The 23,916-nt window shown below is 40.3% G+C and overlaps 1 protein-coding gene across 1 annotated transcript; it reads left to right on the top strand.

The window, feature by feature from the left end:
- The first annotated feature begins 6,684 nt into the window (after positions 1 to 6,684).
- Positions 6,685 to 22,445, top strand: LOC113511536 (serine-rich adhesin for platelets-like). The gene is made up of 3 exons (XM_052892347.1): positions 6,685 to 6,721; positions 11,961 to 12,236; positions 13,213 to 22,445. The coding sequence occupies exons 1-3, from the start codon at positions 6,685 to 6,687 to the stop codon at positions 22,443 to 22,445; spliced, it is 9,546 nt and encodes a 3,181-aa protein (XP_052748307.1).
- The last annotated feature ends 1,471 nt before the right edge of the window (positions 22,446 to 23,916 follow it).

The following is a 23,916-nucleotide window of genomic DNA, read 5'->3' as shown; positions in this document are numbered from 1 at the left end:
TAGTTTTTTTTTAATCTACTTCAGGGCTCGGAAGGTTGTTATCTGTTGAGAAGAGCCCGCCAGAAATTCAACAGTTACTCTTTTAAATCTCTGTTAACATTATGTGTATTTATTTAAACGTACTATGTCTAAAATTACATGGTCGTTAAAAGCCCGTGCATGATGGACTAACACCATGCACATATCAATTCAAGCCTCTGCAAGTCATTCAAGCAATTGTTTAGTGTGTATTAGGCTTTGTTCAATAAGTGTTTTAAATAACAGTTTTAAACTTATTAAAAGGTAGATCCAAAATATCCTTCGGTATCTTATAAAATTTAATGCCAATTCTAAACGATACTTTGGAACTGTAAGTTTGAATTTATATCACACGAATTTTAAGAAACAGTTAAACTGAACTAAACTGAGATTATTACATTAAAATTCATTAATTAATAATTATTATTAATAATTAGAAAACAATTAAATATTATTATTAATTATAATTAATTGACCTGAATCTAAAAATTTGATCTAGATATGTGGCGTAAACAGTAAATTATGTTATGTTTTGAATTAAAACAATTTAAAAAAAGCCTATTATTACAAACGAACGAGTAAGCAGGCGGGTAAGCAAACAAACAATCGATCAATCAGTCGATCGATGAGTCGATCGATTAGTCGATGAATTAGTAGATCAGTCTAATGATCAGTCGATCGATTAATCGATGAATCAGTGGATCAGTCATGTAATCAGTCGATTGATCAGTCGATCGATTAGTCGATGAATCAGTGGATCAGTCATGTAATCAGTCGATTGATCAGTCGATAGACCAGTTGATCGATTAGTCGATGAATCAGTGAACCAGTCAAACGATCAGTCGACCGATCAGTCGATCGATAAGTCGTTCGATTAGTCGATGAATCAACGGATCAGTCAAGCGATCAGTCGATTGATCAGTCGATCGATAAGTCGTTCGATTAGTCGATGAATCCGTGGATCTGTCAAGTGATCAGTCGTTCAGTCGATCAACCATTCACGACTTGCAGGAAGCTACGGAAACAGCTAACAGAACGCAAGTTTCGTCTGCATCGGATTTCGGTGGTACATATGAACTATAGCCATTACCCTTAACCATTATTGTTTGTAAAAGGGTGGTAAATATAGTGACGTTAAGGATAAGGAGAAAAATTATACTCGTTTAAAATTATTTATCTCTTTTCGAAAGATAGGTGACATGCGAGGGGTACCAGAGGGAGACTTTGTACAAAAGTAGTTTACACCTCTGTTCCATTCGTGTTTCTACCGTGAAGCAGTTGTGTTTGCATGGCTGTGTTTCGGTTTGAAGGGTGGGATATGGCAGTGAATTTACATGGTTCAGAGGAATAACACCTGAGTCCTCAGGAATGGCAACGCATGGGGGGGTATCATGGGCGAAACAGTATATTCTATTATGCCCATGATACTGCTCATGTCTATAGGCGACGGTTACCATTTTCCATTAGGTGGAATGAATTTCTATTGAATGGAATAGCCGATTTGAACAATATGTTTAAAAATATAAACACAAAGCTTTAATTATCGTCGACAACTTGCTTTAATCGAAGCACGTCCAAAATGAAATGACCGCATGAATGACATAACAACATGCTTGTACTGTCAACACTGAAAAAAGTTTCAATTTGACAGCACAATCCCAATCTTAAAAAAAGTTTAAATTTGACACAAAAATCCCCATTAACAAAATGATCTGCTATTGATTGAATTCATTTGTTACAAAAAATGTAATAAATGAAGAACCGCTCGACCGTTTTTGTGCAAACTTCACATAAACCATCTACTAAATGGTCCGAACAAAGTCTAAACATTTGGTTTGGATAGGTGAGCCCGTTCTTGAGTTATAAAATTACAACGAAAAGTGGCATTAATTTTTATATATATAGATATATTGATATTTAGTTTGTAATTGTATTGGACACTGCACTATAAATGATTATCGTATTCCATTGTATTATACAGTATCGAATTAACATTGTATTATTTAAATGTAAAGTGTAAACTTAATCACTTATAATTAATTATTAATGCCAAATTTTGTAAATAATTTGACATGTACAAAAATTATAATTTTGTGTTGGAGTTTAACCAACTGTAACAATAATTAAATAGAGTCATATGTGATATAAAATTACCTCTTTATTGTATTTTTTATATGAAAAAGGTGACGGATGCAACAATTTATAAATGTAAATCAAGCTTTTTAAAGAGCATACTTACGCACTAGAAGGAAAAGTAAAGCAGAAGAGGAAGGGGAAGATCGAGAAATAACGACATGGGACAAATAAAGGAGACACTAGGTGTCATATCGTATGAAGAGGTCGAAGATATGGCCTAGGATAAAGCTGGCTGGAAGAGAGTGCATGAATTAGGGGCCCAGACAAGTGGAAACTGTTAAATAAGAAGAGAGAAAGTTTTTAACTATACTACTTAACATGACGCGATTGCAGGTAATAATAATAACATACATTTTTATTTCGGATTTTTTAGTCTCCACACATGTGTGTGCACACACACACATGCACGCACGCACGCATGCACGCTCGCACGCATGCACGCGAGGGGTCTAAGGAAACTTAATGGTCAAGGGAAAGGGAGCAGTGTCTCTCTTTAAACATCATCAAAGCCTAACTGACGTGGCCAATTCGCCTGTTAAGCGTGGCAGCTACTGTCATAACCTCCAATAAGAAGATACCTTGGTTCAGCAGTGAATGATGATTACTATTTTCGGGTCCCAAGATTGACCACGATCTCACCTGATGGAAAGAGATGATATGGTCTAAGATGGAGTTCGCGAATTCACGAATAGCCTATTCACATTTGGCTTTAATTGGTGCAGATTAAATTTGATGGGAAAACATGAACAGGGAGAGAGTTCTACTCCTTGAGCATGCTCCTTTATGTTACTTTGTTACTACTGTTAAAATATGTTTAAATAACGTGAATGTTAAAAATTAGGTAAAATTGTTTAAAAATTTGAATTTTGGATTAACTATAACTTTAATTTACTACCGTGAGCAGCTCTATTTGCAAAGCTGTGTTTCGGTTTGAAGGGTGGGATATGGCGTGAATTTACTGGGTACAGAGGAATAACACCTGAGTCCTCAGGAATGGCAACGCATGGGAGTATCATGGACGAAACAGTATACTCTGTTATGTGCATGGTACTGCTCATGTCTATATGCGACGGTTACCACTTTCCATCAGGTGGGCCGTCAGCTTGTTTGCCATTCTAAGTTGTATAAAAAAAAACAGTTATTAGTATCAAATCTTAGATTATATAGATAGAGCATCGAGCCTCAAAAACGAGTCAATTTTTTGTCAGCCAATTGTCAAATTAACCGAGTCTTTTTATCAGTGTTCTATATATTTACGCATAGAATGTATCTTGACGTATTATTTAACAAATAAAATGAGTGTTTACGCATTAAAAAGATGCATAATTTATAAGACAAAATAAATATACAAGTTATAAGTTTTATACTCATGACTATTTATCAAAAATCAAAAAGCAAAATCGTATGCAAACGTTTTTTTTTGATGGGTGAAAATGGAATGGTTACCCCGCCTGCGCTAACGGGATACGCTGGCGGAGCACCAGTGAAGGGATCACATCATGATGAGAATGAAAACAGGACAATTAGCCCATCATGGTGAATTCATCAGGAATTAACCATGATAGTTACCAGGGGGAACCGCGAAGAGGTCGACCTGGTTAGGTATATAGCAATGGGATTCTTAGTCTCCATTACTAACAATCCCTTTCCCCCCGTATGAAAAGGTTTGACCCATATTTCTCGAAGCACTTCTGTGGTTACACTACCTATATAATAAAATATAAATAGAAAAGCCTATATAAACAAACAAACGTACTCAATTACGTTAGAGCATTGTGTCAGCTTGTTCAATACGTATGTTTATTATTGTAGGTACATTAGATTAGATAGAATTAGAAACATATATTGACTATTTCTGGACAATTTTCTCAAACTTTTCATTTATTTATCTTTGCCCAGACATGAAATACGTAATTAGGTTAACTCAATATATGTAATACCATAAATAAAAGAAGTATACTTTTTTCTACAAAAACAGTATTTAAAAATTTAAAAGAACCTTTATTTTTTTTATTATACTATATTTTGTCCGTCCGTCCGTCTGTCATAGCGCTATATCTCAGGGGATCTACCATAAAATGAAATTCCGAATTTTCAGACTCAATTTCGTGTTTTTATTCATAACAGTCCAGTAAATGGAACTTCCATGAAATATTTCGTTCGTTCGTCATAAATTCTGGCATAAAAGTCTAAAGGAACGATATTTTAACACATTTAATATCTTTAAAATGCAGTATGGTCCCGGCATAGAATAGGCCACCCATTCCTTTGCCGTGGGCGGTTCCCGTAAGAGGCGATTAAGGGAGGGCGTAAGATAGGCAGCAGCGTCCCTCTTAAAACATCTCTAAAGCATAACTGCGGTTGCCAAGGGGAGGCTTATGTTCAGCAGTGGACAGATTAAGGCAGATATAATAAATACATTATTTAATTAAGCGACATGTATTATGTTTTTTTTATACAACTTAGAATGGCAAACAAGCTGACGGCCCACCTGATGGAAAGTGGTAACCGTCGCCTGTAGACATGAGCAGTACCATGGACATAACAGTACACACACATACTGTTTCGCCCATGATACCCCCCATGCGTTGCCATTCCTGAGGATTCAGGTGTTATTCCTCTGTACCCTGTAAATTCACGCCATATCCCACCCTTCAAATCGAAACACAGCCATGCAAACACAACTGCTTTACGGTTGAAACACGAATGGGACAGAGGTACCCAAGCAATCGATTTTTGTACAAAGTCTCCCTCTGGTCTTACGGTCGATGACGCTACTATATGGAGTGACGACCTCAAACACATTGCGAGGAGTTGGCTCAGGTCCGTTCCTTATGGCATTCTATGGGGGAGGTCAATGTTGAGCAGTGAACACATAATGGCTGAGATGATGATGATGATTACATCATCATTATATCAGCCTTTAACTGTCCACTGCTCAACATAGAGAATGAACAGCGTCCCTGTTTAAAGACCACCAAAGCTTTACTGCGATTGCCAAACTACCAAGCGTGGCTTACTGTCAACTCCCTCACTCCTCCAGTCCCTACTGTCCCTAAAGGCAGTTCAGCAGTGGACAATTAACTGTAATGATGATAAATTAGCCCAATCAATATTGATTTCTTTTTTTTTTTTACAACACAGGGGGCAAACGAGCATGCGGCTCACCTGATGGTAAGTGACTACCGCCGCCCATGATCACCCACAACACCAGCGGCATTGCAAGTGTGCTGCCGGCCTTTTAAAAAGGAATATATATTTTTTTCTTGAAGGTTATGTTGTCGTATCGGTTCGGAAATACTGCTGCTGGAAGTTGATTCCAAAGAATACTAAATCATCATCGGATAGACTTACTTTTAATTTTATATTAGCAAAATGATTGCTACTTGTTTATTAGAATTACGCAAGATGACTTTCAATAAATTATTTGCTTTAACGTCGAAAACATTATTAATTAATTTTGACAAACAGCATATACGGTAACTGCGTCATACATATTGTTGGCGTACACTATATTAAGGGTGCGTGGTGGAACCATTTGCATAAGTGTGAAAATATTCACAAGAGCTTCACCGAGACCGCCAATATGAGGTTCGCTGTGCTCCTCGCTTTGGTAATGTAATAATTTTATTATTATTTCAATATATATTGTATTTTACATTTCCCTTTTTAGGTGGGTAAAGTGTTCAGCCATGCGGGCCTTAGCCAAGCATGGTTGACTCTAAAGGTGGCAAACAAACATACGGCCCATCTGATGGTAAGCGGTTACCGTAGCCTATGAACGCCAGATACCAGAGGTATTACGCGCGCGTTGCTGACTCTGAAGAAACCTCTTTATCCCATTTTTGTAAAAGCCCACGCTGTAGTCTCTTGGGAAAACCTCGACAGGGAGCTTATTTTATAACCTGAGTGTTCGTGGGAGGAAACATCTCTGAAACCGCGTTGTACGCGACCATTTAGGCTGTAGGGTATGAGGGTGAACTCTCTGTCGATGGCGAGCCGTACGATGATAGAAACTGGCCGTAGGCATCATATTGAATAATAAATATATATGTTATATACAGGAATTTCGGTGGAATATTGACTTTCATCGCCTACTTCGTCTCACACTTAGGTACTGGTTCAGGGCTCCCGTAATTCGTGTTATCGTTGTCTATTTTTCCTCGATTTATGTGTATGCATATATAAACATGAAAAATAATAAATAATAACCTAAACTCACCCCCAATAACCGAAGATTGTTAATATTTTCAAAAATTGCCGTGGAGGTGAATGTTTGTTCCCGCGTCAAAGTCACACACACTCTTGTGGCGCGGCACTCACACCAGAGGGTAGGCGTCTCCATATATCCCCGTAATGAATAATTTACAGGGACGATATATATTTATATGTGTGTGTGTGTGTGTGTGTGTGTGTGTGTGTTGTAGAATTATGAAAGTGTAGTGCCGCAAAGTTATTAAAAATATTGCAAATAAATTAAACAATATATGAGGACGATGCCAATGATAAGGAATTTACTAAGTATTGAGCATGACCGCTTTCTGTAGCAAATCTATTGTGTGGGAAGGTAAGAAAGTGAAATACCTAAATGTTTGCCAAGATTTTTTAAGTACGATTCCTGTAGACCAGGAGTTTCCAAACTTATTTTGTCTACTGCCCTGTTTGACAATAAATTATTTTTCAGCGCCCTCATTTTTCCCCCTAATTAAAAACCACTATTACTTCAAAATCAACAAATCACCCCCCAAGTCTCTATACAATGCCTCCATTTTTTTCTGGATCTCTTACCGCTCCCTTTAGGCCTGCAGCGCCCACAAGGGGGCGTTATTGTCCACTTTGGGAAAGGCTGCTGTAAATGATAGTACTATGGGTATTATGTAGGTGGTGTGCATTTTCCATTGCTTCTTTATTATTATTATTATTATTTTCAATTTAATACAAACAATATTAACAATGACTATGTGGTCCCGGCGTTGACTAGGCCACCCGTACCTTACCTATGGGTAAGAGGCGACTAAGAGAGGGCGAGCGATGGACAGCAGCGTTCCTTTTAAATAATCTCGAAAACGTAACTGCGGTTGCTAATTCGCCCGCCAAACGTGGTAACTACTGACCGAGCCTCCCAAGGAGAAGGCTTATGTTCAGCAGTGGACAGTTAAAGGCTGGTATGATGATGATGGTGATAATATCACAAATTGCCGTGTGTTCCCGGTATAGATTGGGCCACTCCTTTCTTTCCCATGGGTGTCGTAAGAGGCGGCTAAGGGAACGGTCGAGGGATGGACAGCAACGTTCCTCTTAAAATATCACCAAAATTCTATTTGCGGCTGCCAACTCGCCTGCAAAGCTTTGCAGCTACTGGCAAAATTCGCTTTATGGGAAGCCTATGTTCAACAGTGGACAATTAGCGGCTGAATTGATGATCACAAAAGGGTTTCACTAATAGCCGTTAAATTGTGTATTCTAACAGTATTCTACATGTATTATAATACTTAAATTGAGGGAAAAGAAGGGATTGTTAGGAATGTTACTCAATCCCCTGGCATTGCGTAAAGACGTTGTCTCTGCATCTTTTATTGCGCATATCATGGGGAGCGTTCAGAGGAATTATTCGAATTAATACCAGATACTGAATTTGGTCACCGTACAACCCGCTACGAACTAAAGCTTAGCCCCGACCATCTGGATGTGCGGCGTTCTACCATCTTGGGTCTCTGTAGACACTTTTAAAAGAAAAAAATTGAGGCTCTCTCTCTCTCTTCCTCCACTTCTAATGAAGTAGAATAGACACCTTTCAAGGACCTTCAGTAATCTGAAGGTCCTTGAAAGGTGTCTATTGCCTCTCTTATGATGTTACTCCATTTCGCACGGTCTCAGCTGATTGGCTGTTCAGAAATTGAGGCTAACAGTCAAACAGTCAATATATCTTTATTATATTTTATGTGACAAAAATCTGATCGACATTAATATATATATATATATATATATATATATATATATATATATATATATATATATATATATATATATATATATATATATACATATATTTGTTGCGATTAAACAACAGAGGTTGATCGTAAAAGCGTGAAAATTTAAATTTGTATGTATTTTTCAATGCTAAATCATAATAAAATTAAAATAAAAAAAAATATCAAAAAAATTAAAAAAAAATATTTAGGGATGGGTCACCCCTATCATTCCGGGGTATGAAAAATAGATGTTGGCCGATTCTCAGACCTACTGAATATGCATACAAAATTTCATGAAAATCGGTAAAGCCGTTTCGGAGGAGTTTGGTAACAAACACCGTGACACGAGAATTTTATATATTAAATTTGATCAGTACGAACCTGACAGGTCCGGACGGTATTGGACCGAAATATCCAAAGGATTCCAGTATATAGATATTGGATCAGTACCAATATTACCTATGCCTATAAAATGTATTCGTTTTGATGTTTTTAACCTGTTATTTTTTTTTATGAAAAGCCAAGAGTATGTTTTCAATTCGCCTGCGTGTGTTCTTACGATGAACCGACTGATTTTATTTGCAGGTCGGCTCTGCCATTTGCTTCCCATCGTTTGGAGGTAAGTAAACCTTAAATTTAACTTAAAAACTTAATTATTTCAAGGAAATTGATAAAGTGTATTTCGTGGCTCATTTAAATTTAATATTAACTGTTTTTTTTTTATGCAACTTAGATTGGCAAACAAGTCGACGACCCGCATGATGGAAAGTGGTAACCGTCGCCTATAGACATGAGCAGTACCATGGACATAACAGAGACTGTTTCGCCCATGATACCCCCCATGGGTTGCCATTCCTGAGAACTCAGGTGTTATTCCTCTGTACCCTGTAAATTCACTGCTATATCCCACCCTTCAAACCTGCAAACATAACTGCTTCACGGTAAAAACACAAATGGGACAGAGCCAACCAAACGACTTTTGTACAAAGTCTCCCTCTGATATGTTTTTAAATCTAATTCCTTTTACCATTTATAGATAAGGATATTAAATAACTTGCGAATTAAAAGTATTCAGATATTTCGTTTAATTACATTTTAATAATTAAAAGCTTTCTTGTATAAATTACTAAAATACTAACTCATTGTTTAATAAAAGACACAAAAACTAGATCAAAATGTATTCAATCAGCTATTCAAACCAAAACACGTTACAAACCCAAAAGAATTTAAACTAAACTGATCAGCCTAACTTTTTTTTTTATACAACTTAAAATGGCAAACAAGCTGACGACCCACCTAAAGGAAATGGCAACCGTCGCCTATAGACATGAGCAGTACCATGGACATAACAGAGTATACTGTTTCGCCCATGATATCCCATGCGTTGCCATTCCTGAGGAATCAAGTGTTATTCCTCTGTACCCTGTAAATTCACGTCATATCCCACCCATCAAACCGAAACATAGCCATGCAAATACAACTGCTTCACGGTTAAAACACGAATGGGACAGAGGTACCCAAGCAAATGACTTTTGTACAAAGTCTCCCTCTGGTAAACAAGTTAACAGGTCAACATATCAAGTCGAGTTCAACATATCACCAAATTAACTTATCAAAGAAAGAATAATATATATCGCCTTAGCAAGTTATAAGTGAATTTTAATTACATTGCTAAAACAATTCTTTCAACTAAAACACGACGCAAATCCAAAAGATGTTTAAATTAACACGTTGCGGTAAGCAAGGTCAGTGAAAGTCAACAGTAAGATTTCTGATATAGAACAATGTCACCTCACGTCATTCCAAAATATTGTTTTCCAAGCCGAGTGTTAATTAACGTCATTTGACTGTAAAAATCTTGGGTAATACAAGCGTATTATCCAAGATTTTTGCGGACAGTACTTACTGTGCTACAACATATCAAATTTTCAAAACGATAGAGCCAAACTACATCGGTTTTATGAACATCTCTAAGAGCATATGCACACAGATGCAGTTCTCCACACGCACAACGCCACTACAAGTCATTGTAATACGCCCCGCCCACACATTTGCTACGCTGTAGGGAGGCGTATGCGCACTACAAAAATCTTTTAAAACAGAACGTCACTTACTATTAACTTTTTTTCTTTTTTTTATGCAACTTAGAATGGCAAATAAACTGACGGACCAACTGATGGAAAATGGTAACCGTCGCCTAGACATGAGCAGTACGTTTCCATTTCTGAGGACTCCGGCGTTATTTCTCTGTACCCTGTAAACTCACTGCCCTACCCTATATCCTACCCTTCAAACCGAAACACAGACATGCAAACACAACTGCTTCACGATAGAAACACAAATGGAACAGAGGTGTTCAAGCAAACGACTTTTGTACAAAGTCTCCCTCTGGTGACATTAACGTTCTGTCGCGTTTGTACCTTGTCTGTATAAGTACATATGGGTACCTATATTATTTAAACAAGCTGAAATCACAACGTCATTAGAAACTGCTCCCGTTTTATGAGAAAATAATGTTCTACACCGCATTTTACTGGACCCGGAGTTGCGATCCGAAACGTATTAAACTGACCAACTGAAACTTGTGGATATCAACATATCATAAAATTTCTTCGTCAATGTTAAAAAGAATAATACGTACCTTCTTTTTTAGATAAAAGTAATAGTTCTTATTATACTGGTAAATCGTTATTTTCCTACCCTTATCCCAGTTATTATTTGGGGTCAGCATAATATGTGATTTATCCATATTACAAAAAAGATTTGGCTTATAGTTTTACGAACGTCCGCTTGTCTGACGTCAACCTTCTTTGGGAATGCATTTATTTGTTGGTGGTTTCCACCGTCTACGGTACGAAGGAAAAGATTGAGGAAAAAAAGGAAGGGAACGTTGGAAATGCGTAAAGGAAATTGGTAAATAAGAGGAGTAAGGGACTTATGTGGGAAAGGTAAGGTGGGACACTGCAGTTGCGAAAAGGACTGGGACACTACAGCGGCTTAGGAGGCCGGAGTCGCACACCCGTACGCCTACATTCTAGAATAGGACAGATTTCTAGAAAAAGACACCCCTGACGTTAAAATGTAACGCAATAGTATACATCAATAGCATATTCTGCATTGGTCTGAAAGTATATAATATATTGCCCCAATATTTGAAAGACTAATTAATGTATTTTGCATCTAAAGAGGATACTAATTGAGAAAGCATACAACACTCTAAATTAATATATGACAGATAGTTTTAAAAATGAAACAAACGATAAATGACTATTACACTGGTAAATGATGTACCTATTTGTTTCTATGTAATTCTTCTTTTGTTGTCCCAGTTTATTTAGGATCAGCCCTCCTAATAATCCTAAGCCACGGCCTTCGATTAAGAATTGTTTATTCGCTCGCGTTTGCACATTTCATGTCATTCTTTACTATTGGAAACCAGATCATTGGTGTTCTACTACGGCACATTTTTCCTTCTACTGCTATTATCCTCTTAGTTTGCTCCTCCATTATTATCAGCAATAACCCATCAGCCTTGAAAAACACTGTGAAATAGCTGATATTAATTATTTCATTAAATTAACTTCTCGTGTAATCGTTTGTTATGAATTAATCATTAATAATATTAATATACCGTCTAAATTAATTAAACTTATCCCTCCATTTTCTTCTCCCGTGTTTTTAACAAACTATAAACAAAACAATAACTTTTTATATATAGCAAACAAAAAACAACTTTTAATAAATTAAGTAGACAATTAGATATTGATAAATTTCACAGTAAAACATCCGGAGTGCTTATGTCTGATTTAACCTATAATTTTATTATTTCAACAGGCATTGGCTTTCACGCTGGCGGAGGCATAGAGGGCGCTGTTGGTGTAAGTCCTAAAGGAATCGGAGGCGCATTTAAATTAGGAGACGAGACTGAAGGCAGTATTTCAACAAGTGGCAATCTCTTTGATACTGCCGGTCATATTATATCTGCAGGAGCAAAAGGATTCAAAAATGCAGTCAATAGTGTAGCCCATGGTATAGCTTCAGCTGTAAATTCTGTAGATCGTGCAGGTGAAATTGGATTCTCGTCTGGACTATCGAGCGTGATTGGAGCAGGTTAATAATCTATCAATATTCATGCCAAGATTAATTATATGCTTATTATTATATTAAAGTAAGATACGTTCCCTTTCTGGTGCTCGAGTTAGGATAGCCTATTATTTCATAATTTTATTGTAACATAAATCTATGTACATATATTGGTCATGTGTTCCTGGTATAGAATAAGCCACCCTCTGTCTTTCCTGTGGGTGTCGTAAGTGGCGACTAAGGGAGGGCGATGGATGGGCAGTAGCGTCCCTCTTAAAACATCTCTAAAGCCAAACTGCGGTTGCCAATCCGCCTCCCGAAGTGAGAGTCTTATGTTCAGCCGTGGACGGTTTTTTTATGGGTGAAAATGGTATGGTAACCCTACTACCCCACCACTGCGCTAACGGGATACGCTGGCGGAGCACCAGTGAAGGGATCACATCATGATGAGAATGAAAACAGGCCAGTTAGCACATCATGATGAATTCATCAGGAATTAACCATGATAGGTTCCAGGCGGAACCGCGAGGAGGTTTTCCTGGTTGTGTATATTGCTAGCAATTCCTTTCCCTTCTCCCAGCAGTGGACGGTTAGGGAGTGATATGATGATGATGATGAGATATTATAACAAATTATAAATTGTTAATAAATATAGATTTGCCTAGTGTAGAGCCCGTTGTATATTATATTTGCAACTTTATGTATTATATGACATAATACATTTTCTATTACAAGCATTAATTTCAGAATGATTTTAACCTCGCTCGTTCTGTCCAAGTATTGTTTGTAAATATTGTCAAGTTTATATTTATTAACAAATAAAGTCTTTTTCCCTTTTAAATTAATTAATTAAGAGATATAATAATACTCAAAGTTATGGAACGGAAGAACAAAACAGGAATGTAAATTCACTTTCGTACAATTTAAACATGGCCAACTTAATATTATTTAAAACATTAAGTTGTTTTAAATAAATAAATGGGTTTGTTTTATCATTTTGCAGAAAATGACCTTTCAAGCGGTTCCAGCAGTAGCTCATCATCCGGTTCACATTCAAGTGGTAGTTCCAGCAGTAGTTCACGTAAATCATCCAAATCACGTGCAAGCGGTAGTTCAAGCAGCAGTTCACGTAAATCATCCAGTGCTCACTCAAGCGGAATTTCCAGCAGTAGTTCACGTAAATCCTCAGGTTCACACTCAAGCGGAAGTTCCAGCAGTAGTTCACGTAAATCATCCAGTTTACATTCAAGTAAAAGAACCAGCAGCAGTTTAAATAGATCATCCGGTTCACATTCCAACGACTATTCCAGCAGTGGTTCAAGCACCTTAGCCGGCTCACACTCAAGTGACTATGCTGGCAGTAGCTTAAACAGCGCAACCGATTCGCACTCAAGTGACTATTCTGGCGGTATTTCAAACAGCGTAACTGGATCACACTCAAGTGATTATTCCAGCAGTGGTTCACGTAGTTCAACCGCTTCAGACTCAAGCGACTATTCTGGCAGTAGCTTAAACAGCGCAACCGATTCGCACTCAAGTGACTATTCTGGCGGTAGCTCAAACAGCGTAACTGGATCACACTCAAGTGATTATTCCAACAGTGGTTCACGTAGTTCAACCGCTTCAGACTCAAGCGACATTTCTGGCAGTAGTTCAAACAGCGTACGTGGATCACACTCAAGCGACTATTCCGGAAGTAGTTTAAACAGCGCAACCGATTCGCACTCAAGTGACTATTCTGGTAGTAGTTCAAACAGCGCAACCGATTCGCACTCAAGTGACTATTCTGGTAGTAGTTCAAACAGCGTAACTGGATCACACTCAAGTGATTATTCCAGCAGTGGTTCACGTAGTTCAACCGCTTCAGACTCAAGCGACTATTCAGGCAGTAGCTTAAACAGCGTAAGTGGTTCACACTCAAGCGACTATTCTGGAAGTAGCTTAAACAGCGCAACCGATTCGCACTCAAGTGACTATTCTGGCAGTAGCTTAAACAGCGCAACCGATTCGCACTCAAGTGACTATTCTGGCGGTAGCTCAAACAGCGTAACTGGATCACACTCAAGTGATTATTCCAGCAGTGGTTCACGTAGTTCAACCGCTTCAGACTCAAGCGACATTTCTGGCAGTAGTTCAAACAGCGTAAGTGGATCACACTCAAGCGACTATTCTGGCGGTACTTCAAACAGCGTAACTGGATCACACTCAAGTGATTATTCCAGCAGTGGTTCACGTAGTTCAACCGCTTCAGACTCAAGCGACTATTCTGGCAGTAGCTTAAACAGCGCAACCGATTCGCACTCAAGTGACTATTCTGGCGGTACTTCAAACAGCGTAACTGGATCACACTCAAGTGATTATTCCAGCAGTGGTTCACATAGTTCAACCGCTTCAGACTCAAGCGACATTTGTGGCAGTAGTTCAAACAGCGTAAGTGGATCACACTCAAGCGACTATTCCGGAAGTAGTTTAAACAGCGCAACCGATTCGCACTCAAGTGACGATTCTGGTAGTAGTTCAAACAGCGCAACCGATTCGCACTCAAGTGACTATTCTGGCGGTAGCTCAAACAGCGTAACTGGATCACACTCAAGTGATTATTCCAGCAGTGGTTCACGTAGTTCAACCGCTTCAGACTCAAGCGACATTTCTGGCAGTAGTTCAAACAGCGTAAGTGGATCACACTCAAGCGACTATTCTGGCGGTACTTCAAACAGCGTAACTGGATCACACTCAAGTGATTATTCCAGCAGTGGTTCACGTAGTTCAACCGCTTCAGACTCAAGCGACTATTCTGGCAGTAGCTTAAACAGCGCAACCGATTCGCACTCAAGTGACTATTCTGGCAGTAGCTCGAACAGCGTAACTAGATCACACTCAAGTGATTATTCCAGCAGTGGTTCACATAGTTCAACCGCTTCAGACTCAAGCGACATTTCTGGCAGTAGTTCAAACAGCGTAAGTGGATCACACTCAAGCGACTATTCCGGAAGTAGCTTAAACAGCGCAACCGATTCGCACTCAAGTGACTATTCTGGTAGTAGTTCAAACAGCGTAACTGGATCACACTCAAGTGATTATTCCAGCAGTGGTTCACGTAGTTCAACCGCTTCAGACTCAAGCGACTATTCAGGCAGTAGCTTAAACAGCGTAAGTGGTTCACACTCAAGCGACTATTCTGGAAGTAGCTTAAACAGCGCAACCGATTCGCACTCAAGTGACTATTCTGGCAGTAGCTTAAACAGCGCAACCGATTCGCACTCAAGTGACTATTCTGGCGGTAGCTCAAACAGCGTAACTGGATCACACTCAAGTGATTATTCCAGCAGTGGTTCACGTAGTTCAACCGCTTCAGACTCAAGCGACTATTCTGGCAGTAGCTTAAACAGCGCAACCGATTCGCACTCAAGTGACTATTCTGGCAGTAGCTCAAACAGCGTAACTGGATCACACTCAAGCGACTATTCTGGCAGTAGCTTAAAAAGCGCAACCGATTCGCACTCAAGTGACTATTCTGGCAGTAGCTCGAACAGCGTAACTGGATCACACTTAAGTGATTATTCCAGCAGTGGTTCAAATAGTTCAACCGCTTCAGATTCAAGCGACATTTCTGGCAGTAGTTCAAACAGCGTAAGTGGATCACACTCAAGCGACTATTCCGGAAGTAGCTTAAACAGCGCAACCGATTCGCACTCAAGTGACTATTCTGGTAGTAGTTCAAACAGCGTAACTGGATCACACTCAAGTGATTATTCCAGCAGTGGTTCACGTAGTTCAACCGCTTCAGACTCAAGCGACTATTCTGGCAGTAGCTTAAACAGCGCAACCGATTCGCACTCAAGTGATTATTCTGGCAGTAGCTCAAACAGCATAACTGGATCACACTCAAGCGACTATTCTGGCAGTAGCTTAAACAGCGCAATCGATTCGCACTCAAGTGACTATTCTGGCGGTACTTCAAACAGCGTAACTGGATCACACTCAAGTGATTATTCCAGCAGTGGTTCACGTAGTTCAACCGCTTCAGACTCAAGTGACTATGCTGGCAGTAGCTTAAACAGCGCAACCGATTCGCACTCAAGTGACTATGCTGGCAGTAGCTTAAACAGCGTAAGTGGTTCACACTCAAGCGACTATTCTGGAAGTAGCTTAAACAGCGCAACCGATTCGCACTCAAGTGACTATTCTGGCAGTAGCTTAAACAGCGTAACTGGATCACACTCAAGTGATTATTCCAGCAGTGGTTCACGTAGTTCAACCGCTTCAGACTCAAGCGACTATTCTGGCAGTAGCTTAAACAGCGTAAGTGGTTCACACTCAAGCGACTATTCTGGAAGAAGCTTAAACAGCGCAACCGATTCGCACTCAAATGACTATTCTGGCAGTAGCTCAAACAGCGTAACTGGATCACACTCAAGTGATTATTCCAGCAGTGGTTCACGTAGTTCAACCGCTTCAGACTCAAGCGACTATTCTGGCAGTAGCTTAAACAGCGCAACCGATTCGCACTCAAGTGACTATTCTGGCGGTACTTCAAACAGCGTAACTGGATCACACTCGAGTGATTATTCCAGCAGTGGTTCACGTAGTTCAACCGCTTCAGACTCAAGCGACTATTCTGGCAGTAGCTTAAAGAGCGCAACCGATTCGCACTCAAGTGACTATTCTGGCGGTAGCTCAAACAGCGTAACTGGATCACACTCAAGTGATTATTCCAGCAGTGGTTCACGTAGTTCAACCGCTTCAGACTCAAGCGACATTTCTGGCAGTAGTTCAAACAGCGTAAGTGGATCACACTCAAGCGACTATTCTGGCGGTACTTCAAACAGCGTAACTGGATCACACTCAAGCGACTATTCTGGCAGTAGCTTAAAAAGCGCAACCGATTCGCACTCAAGTGACTATTCTGGCAGTAGCTCGAACAGCGTAACTGGATCACACTCAAGTGATTATTCCAGCAGTGGTTCACATAGTTCAACCGCTTCAGACTCAAGCGACATTTCTGGCAGTAGTTCAAACAGCGTAAGTGGATCACACTCAAGCGACTATTCCGGAAGTAGCTTAAACAGCGCAACCGATTCGCACTCAAGTGACTATTCTGGTAGTAGTTCAAACAGCGTAACTGGATCACACTCAAGTGATTATTCCAGCAGTGGTTCACGTAGTTCAACCGCTTCAGACTCAAGTGACTATGCTGGCAGTAGCTTAAACAGCGCAACCGATTCGCACTCAAGTGACTATGCTGGCAGTAGCTTAAACAGCGTAAGTGGTTCACACTCAAGCGACTATTCTGGAAGTAGCTTAAACAGCGCAACCGATTCGCACTCAAGTGACTATTCTGGCAGTAGCTCAAACAGCGTAACTGGATCACACTCAAGTGATTATTCCAGCAGTGGTTCACGTAGTTCAACCGCTTCAGACTCAAGCGACTATTCTGGCAGTAGCTTAAACAGCGCAACCGATTCGCACTCAAGTGACTATTCTGGCGGTACTTCAAACAGCGTAACTGGATCACACTCGAGTGATTATTCCAGCAGTGGTTCACGTAGTTCAACCGCTTCAGACTCAAGCGACTATTCTGGCAGTAGCTTAAAGAGCGCAACCGATTCGCACTCAAGTGACTATTCTGGCGGTAGCTCAAACAGCGTAACTGGATCACACTCAAGTGATTATTCCAGCAGTGGTTCACGTGGTTCCACCGCTTCAGACTCAAGCGACTATTCTGGCAGTAGCTTAAACAGCGTAAGTGGTTCACACTCAAGCGACTATTCTGGCAGTAGCTTAAACAGCGCAACCGATTCGCACTCAAGTGACTATTCTGGCAGTAGCTTAAACAGCGCAACCGATTCGCACTCAAGTGACTATTCTGGCGGTAGCTCAAACAGCGTAACTGGATCACACTCAAGTGATTATTCCAGCAGTGGTTCACGTAGTTCAACCGCTTCAGACTCAAGCGACATTTCTGGCAGTAGTTCAAACAGCGTAAGTGGATCACACTCAAGCGACTATTCTGGCAGTAGCTTAAAAAGCGCAACCGATTCGCACTCAAGTGACTATTCTGGCAGTAGCTCGAACAGCGTAACTGGATCACACTCAAGTGATTATTCCAGCAGTGGTTCACATAGTTCAACCGCTTCAGACTCAAGCGACATTTCTGGCAGTAGTTCAAACAGCGTAAGTGGATCACACTCAAGCGACTATTCCGGAAGTAGCTTAAACAGCGCAACCGATTCGCACTCAAGTGACTATTCTGGCGGTAGCTCAAACAGCGTAACTGGATCACACTCAAGTGATTATTCCAGCAGTGGTTCACGTAGTTCAACCGCTTCAGACTCAAGCGACTATTCTGGCAGTAACTTAAACAGCGTAAGTGGTTCACACTCAACCGATTCGCACTCAAGTGACTATTCTGGCAGTAGCTCAAACAGCGTAACTGGATCACACTCAAGTGATTATTCCAGCAGTGGTTCACGTAGTTCAACCGCTTCAGACTCAAGCGACATTTCTGGCAGTAGTTCAAACAGCGTAAGTGGATCACACTCAAGCGACTATTCTGGCAGTAGCTTAAAAAGCGCAACCGATTCGCACTCAAGTGACTATTCTGGCAGTAGCTCGAACAGCGTAACTGGATCACACTCGAGTGATTATTCCAGCAGTGGTTCACGTAGTTCAACCGCTTCAGACTCAAGCGACATTTCTGGCAGTAGTTCAAACAGCGTAACTGGATCACACTCAAGTGACTATTCTGGCAGTAGCTCAAACAGCGTAACTGGATCACACTCAAGTGATTATTCCAGCAGTGGTTTACATAGTTCAACCGCTTCAGACTCAAGCGACATTTCTGGCAGTAGTTCAAACAGCGTAAGTGGATCACACTCAAGCGACTATTCTGGAAGTAGCTTAAACAGCGCAACCGATTCGCACTCAAGTGACTATTCTGACAGTAGCTCAAACAGCGTAACTGGATCACACTCAAGTGATTTTTCCAGCAGTGGTTCACGTAGTTCAACCGCTTCAGACTCAAGCGACTATTCTGGCAGTAGCTTAAACAGCGCAACCGATTCGCATTCAAGTGACTATTCTGGCAGTAGCTCAAACAGCGTAACTGGATCACACTCAAGTGATTATTCCAGCAGTGGTTCACGTAGTTCAACCGCTTCAGACTCAAGCGGCTATTCTGGCAGTAACTTAAACAGCGTAAGTGGTTCACACTCAAGCGACTATTCTGGAAGTAGCTTAAACAGCGCAACCGATTCGCACTCAAGTGACTATTCTGGCAGTAGCTCAAACAGCGTAACTGGATCACACTCAAGTGATTATTCCAGCAGTGGTTCACGTAGTTCAACCGCTTCAGACTCAAGCGACATTTCTGGCAGTAGTTCAAACAGCGTAAGTGGATCACACTCAAGCGACTATTCTGGCAGTAGCTTAAACAGCGCAACCGATTCGCACTCAAGTGACTATTCTGGCGGTAGCTCAAACAGCGTAACTGGATCACACTCAAGTGATTATTCCAGCAGTGGTTCACGTAGTTCAACCGCTTCAGACTCAAGCGACTATTCTGGCAGTAACTTAAACAGCGTAAGTGGTTCACACTCAACCGATTCGCACTCAAGTGACTATTCTGGCAGTAGCTCAAACAGCGTAACTGGATCACACTCAAGTGATTATTCCAGCAGTGGTTCACGTAGTTCAACCGCTTCAGACTCAAGCGACATTTCTGGCAGTAGTTCAAACAGCGTAAGTGGATCACACTCAAGCGACTATTCTGGCAGTAGCTTAAAAAGCGCAACCGATTCGCACTCAAGTGACTATTCTGGCAGTAGCTCGAACAGCGTAACTGGATCACACTCGAGTGATTATTCCAGCAGTGGTTCACGTAGTTCAACCGCTTCAGACTCAAGCGACATTTCTGGCAGTAGTTCAAACAGCGTAACTGGATCACACTCAAGTGACTATTCTGGCAGTAGCTCAAACAGCGTAACTGGATCACACTCAAGTGATTATTCCAGCAGTGGTTTACATAGTTCAACCGCTTCAGACTCAAGCGACATTTCTGGCAGTAGTTCAAACAGCGTAAGTGGATCACACTCAAGCGACTATTCTGGAAGTAGCTTAAACAGCGCAACCGATTCGCACTCAAGTGACTATTCTGACAGTAGCTCAAACAGCGTAACTGGATCACACTCAAGTGATTTTTCCAGCAGTGGTTCACGTAGTTCAACCGCTTCAGACTCAAGCGACTATTCTGGCAGTAGCTTAAACAGCGCAACCGATTCGCATTCAAGTGACTATTCTGGCAGTAGCTCAAACAGCGTAACTGGATCACACTCAAGTGATTATTCCAGCAGTGGTTCACGTAGTTCAACCGCTTCAGACTCAAGCGACTATTCTGGCAGTAACTTAAACAGCGTAAGTGGTTCACACTCAAGCGACTATTCTGGAAGTAGCTTAAACAGCGCAACCGATTCGCACTCAAGTGACTATTCTGGCAGTAGCTCAAACAGCGTAACTGGATCACACTCAAGTGATTATTCCAGCAGTGGTTCACGTAGTTCAACCGCTTCAGACTCAAGCGACATTTCTGGCAGTAGTTCAAACAGCGTAAGTGGATCACACTCAAGCGACTATTCTGGCAGTAGCTTAAAAAGCGCAACCGATTCGCACTCAAGTGACTATTCTGGCAGTAGCTCGAACAGCGTAACTGGATCACACTCAAGTGATTATTCCAGCAGTGGTTCACATAGTTCAACCGCTTCAGACTCAAGCGACATTTCTGGCAGTAGTTCAAACAGCGTAAGTGGATCACACTCAAGCGACTATTCTGGAAGTAGCTTAAACAGCGCAACCGATTCGCACTCAAGTGACTATTCTGGCGGTAGCTCAAACAGCGTAACTGGATCACACTCAAGTGATTATTCCAGCAGTGGTTCACGTAGTTCAACCGCTTCAGACTCAAGCGACATTTCTGGCAGTAGTTCAAACAGCGTAAGTGGATCACACTCAAGCGACTATTCTGGCAGTAGCTTAAAAAGCGCAACCGATTCGCACTCAAGTGACTATTCTGGCAGTAGCTCGAACAGCGTAACTGGATCACACTCAAGTGATTATTCCAGCAGTGGTTCACGTAGTTCAACCGCTTCAGACTCAAGCGACTATTCTGGCAGTAGCTTAAACAGCGCAACCGATTCGCACTCAAGTGACTATTCTGGCAGTAGATCAAACAGCGTAACTGGATCACACTCAAGGGATTATTCCAGCAGTGGTTCACGTAGTTCAACCGCTTCAGACTCAAGCGACATTTCTGGCAGTAGTTCAAACAGCGTAACTGGATTAGACTCAAGTGACTATTCTGGCAGTAGCTCAAACAGCGTTACAGGATCACACGCAAGTGATTATTCCAGCAGTGGTTCACATAGTTCAACTGCTTCAGACTCAAGCAATTATTCTGACAGTAGCTTGAACAGCGTAGATGGATCTCACTCGAGCGACTATTCCAGCAGTAGTTCAAATGATGCTACAGGATTTCACTCGAGCGAGCATTCTAGCATTAGTTCAGACAGTGCCATAGGGTCACAGTCGAGCGATTATTCCAGCACTAGTTCAAACGATGTAACGGGATCACACTCAAGTGAACAATTAAGCAGTAGTTCAGATAGCGCTACAGGATCACATTCGAGCGACTACTCCCGAAGTAGTTCAAATAGCGCCACAGGATCACACTCAAGCGAGCATTCGAGCAGTAGTTCAGACAGCGCCACAGGATCACACTCAAGCAATTACTTCAGCAGTAGTTCAAACAGCGCAACCGGGTCACATTCAGGCGGCTCTTACAGCAGTAGTTCATACGATGACTCCAGTTCGACCTCCAACGGCCTTGGCAGTTCAAGTAGTTTAAGCTACAGTAACTCTGGTTCATATTCCAACGATCTTGGCATTTTAGGTAGTCATGCTAAATCCGGTTCTTTATTAGGCGACCTTGGAAAGTTAGGTAGTCATATTGACATTGGTTCTTTAATTAGCCGCCTTGGCAGTTCAGGTAGTTCGAGTCATGCTAAATTCGGATCTTTCTCTAGTGGCTTTGGTAGTTCAGGTAGCTCAAGTCATGCTAACTCTGGTTCATTCTCCAGCGGCCTGGGCATTTTAGGTAGCTCAAGTCATGCCAAGTCCGGTTCATTCTCCAGCGGCCTTGGCATTACAGGTAGATCGAGAAGTTCCTACTCCCGTTCATTCTAAACCGGAAATACTTAGTGTTTCCAACTGTTCTTGAACCGGCTCTAATAACGGAAATTTTCATTTAGACTCAAGTATCAACTTCAGTAATATCAACAACAGTAGTCTTATACAATAGAAACTTTAACGTGGAGTCAAATTATAATTGTAAAGATTGGCTTACTTCTTTTTACCATCGAGTTCCCACGTACCTCAGCGTTCACTTTTACCCTAATACTTTCTACTTTAGAAATCAAAGAAGCAAGAACATTTTCTTAGCAAATGTTATTTTCAAATATCAAAGTTATGTTATTAATACTGATTAACTCGAACATTTTTTGTTAGTTTTTGTTTTTTATTTTTATCTATTTTTTTTTATTTCTATCAATAAATTTTGATTATTGGATTGCCTTATTTGGTTTGATTTTTTAAATTTTAGTTAAGAATTAGATATTTTTTTAAATGAGTAGGTAACCCCACTTGCAATGTCAATATACGTTAGAAGATTACCAGTGAATGGTGATGAATAAAGATAAAGTTAACAGTAGGATTATAGTAATGAATTCATTAGGAATTAACCAAGGTGGTTTCCAGGCGAGACCATGCTAACAGGGTATATTATTAGCAATGGAATAGTTAGATCCTATTTTATATATGTTATGCCCATATCTTATCCATATAGTATGTTAAAATATATAAAAATATCCTATTACTGGACTGGGTGTCTATAGTTATTAATTTTATAGTGTAGAATCAACATCACACAGTTTACTAAGAGATAAACACATACTACCAGAGGGATTTACACTTTTACTACCAATTACCATCAATTTAGCTGAGAGAGACTTTGTACAAAGTTCGATTGCTTAGACACCTCTGTCCCATTCGTGTTTCAACCGTGAAGCATGTTGTGAACCGTGTTTGCATAGCTGTATTTCGATTTGAATAGTGGGATATGGCAGTGAATTTACAGGATACAGAGGAATAACACCCTCAACCTGAAACCCTCAATATAGAATATATTAAGGGTTTCTTTGAAGGACCCCATACTGTAGTCTCATACTGTTATCTTTCATTTATGCCAAAATTAAACCAAGTTTTGTAAAGTCTTCAGGAACTTAGGTATGGGATATTTTTTTAAATAGGTGCTAATAAAATAGTAACCCCACCTGTGGAATCAGTATACACTGGCGGGGTACCAGTAAGGGATGATAGGTGAGGATGAAAGCAGGTTAGTTGCCAATCGTGACGAATTGAACAAAGAATTAACCACGATGGTTTTACGGGGATTCGCGTAGAGGTTCACTTGGTATGATATATTGCTAGTAATTGAAACGAATTTCAATGGATTTTAAAGAATGTTGATCTAGTAAGAACAGAAAATTAATATCTTTTAACCATTGTAGATGTCGTACTCTTGATTTCTGCCTTACCATGTCTGGATATAGGTACAGAAAACGTAAGAAAATTAACTGAATTCTTTGTTTTTCTTTTT

Source organism: Galleria mellonella, unplaced genomic scaffold (assembly GCF_026898425.1).
Source record: "Galleria mellonella isolate WM207_F2 unplaced genomic scaffold, CSIRO_AGI_GalMel_v1 utg158, whole genome shotgun sequence".
NCBI classification, from domain to species: domain Eukaryota; kingdom Metazoa; phylum Arthropoda; class Insecta; order Lepidoptera; family Pyralidae; genus Galleria; species Galleria mellonella.
Note: the sequence above shows the minus strand (reverse complement) of the source record. Positions and strands in the feature narration are given on the sequence as shown.

Excerpts from the sequence above, each read along its gene's own strand:
- LOC113511536 (XM_052892347.1), top strand. The coding sequence starts at position 6,685 with ATGACCGCTTTCTGTAGCAAATCTATTGTGTGGGAAG. Across the intron at positions 6,722-11,960 it reads CAAATCTATTGTGTGGGAAG|GCATTGGCTTTCACGCTGGC; the intron begins GTAAGAAAGTGA and ends TTATTTCAACAG. Across the intron at positions 12,237-13,212 it reads ATCGAGCGTGATTGGAGCAG|AAAATGACCTTTCAAGCGGT; the intron begins GTTAATAATCTA and ends ATCATTTTGCAG.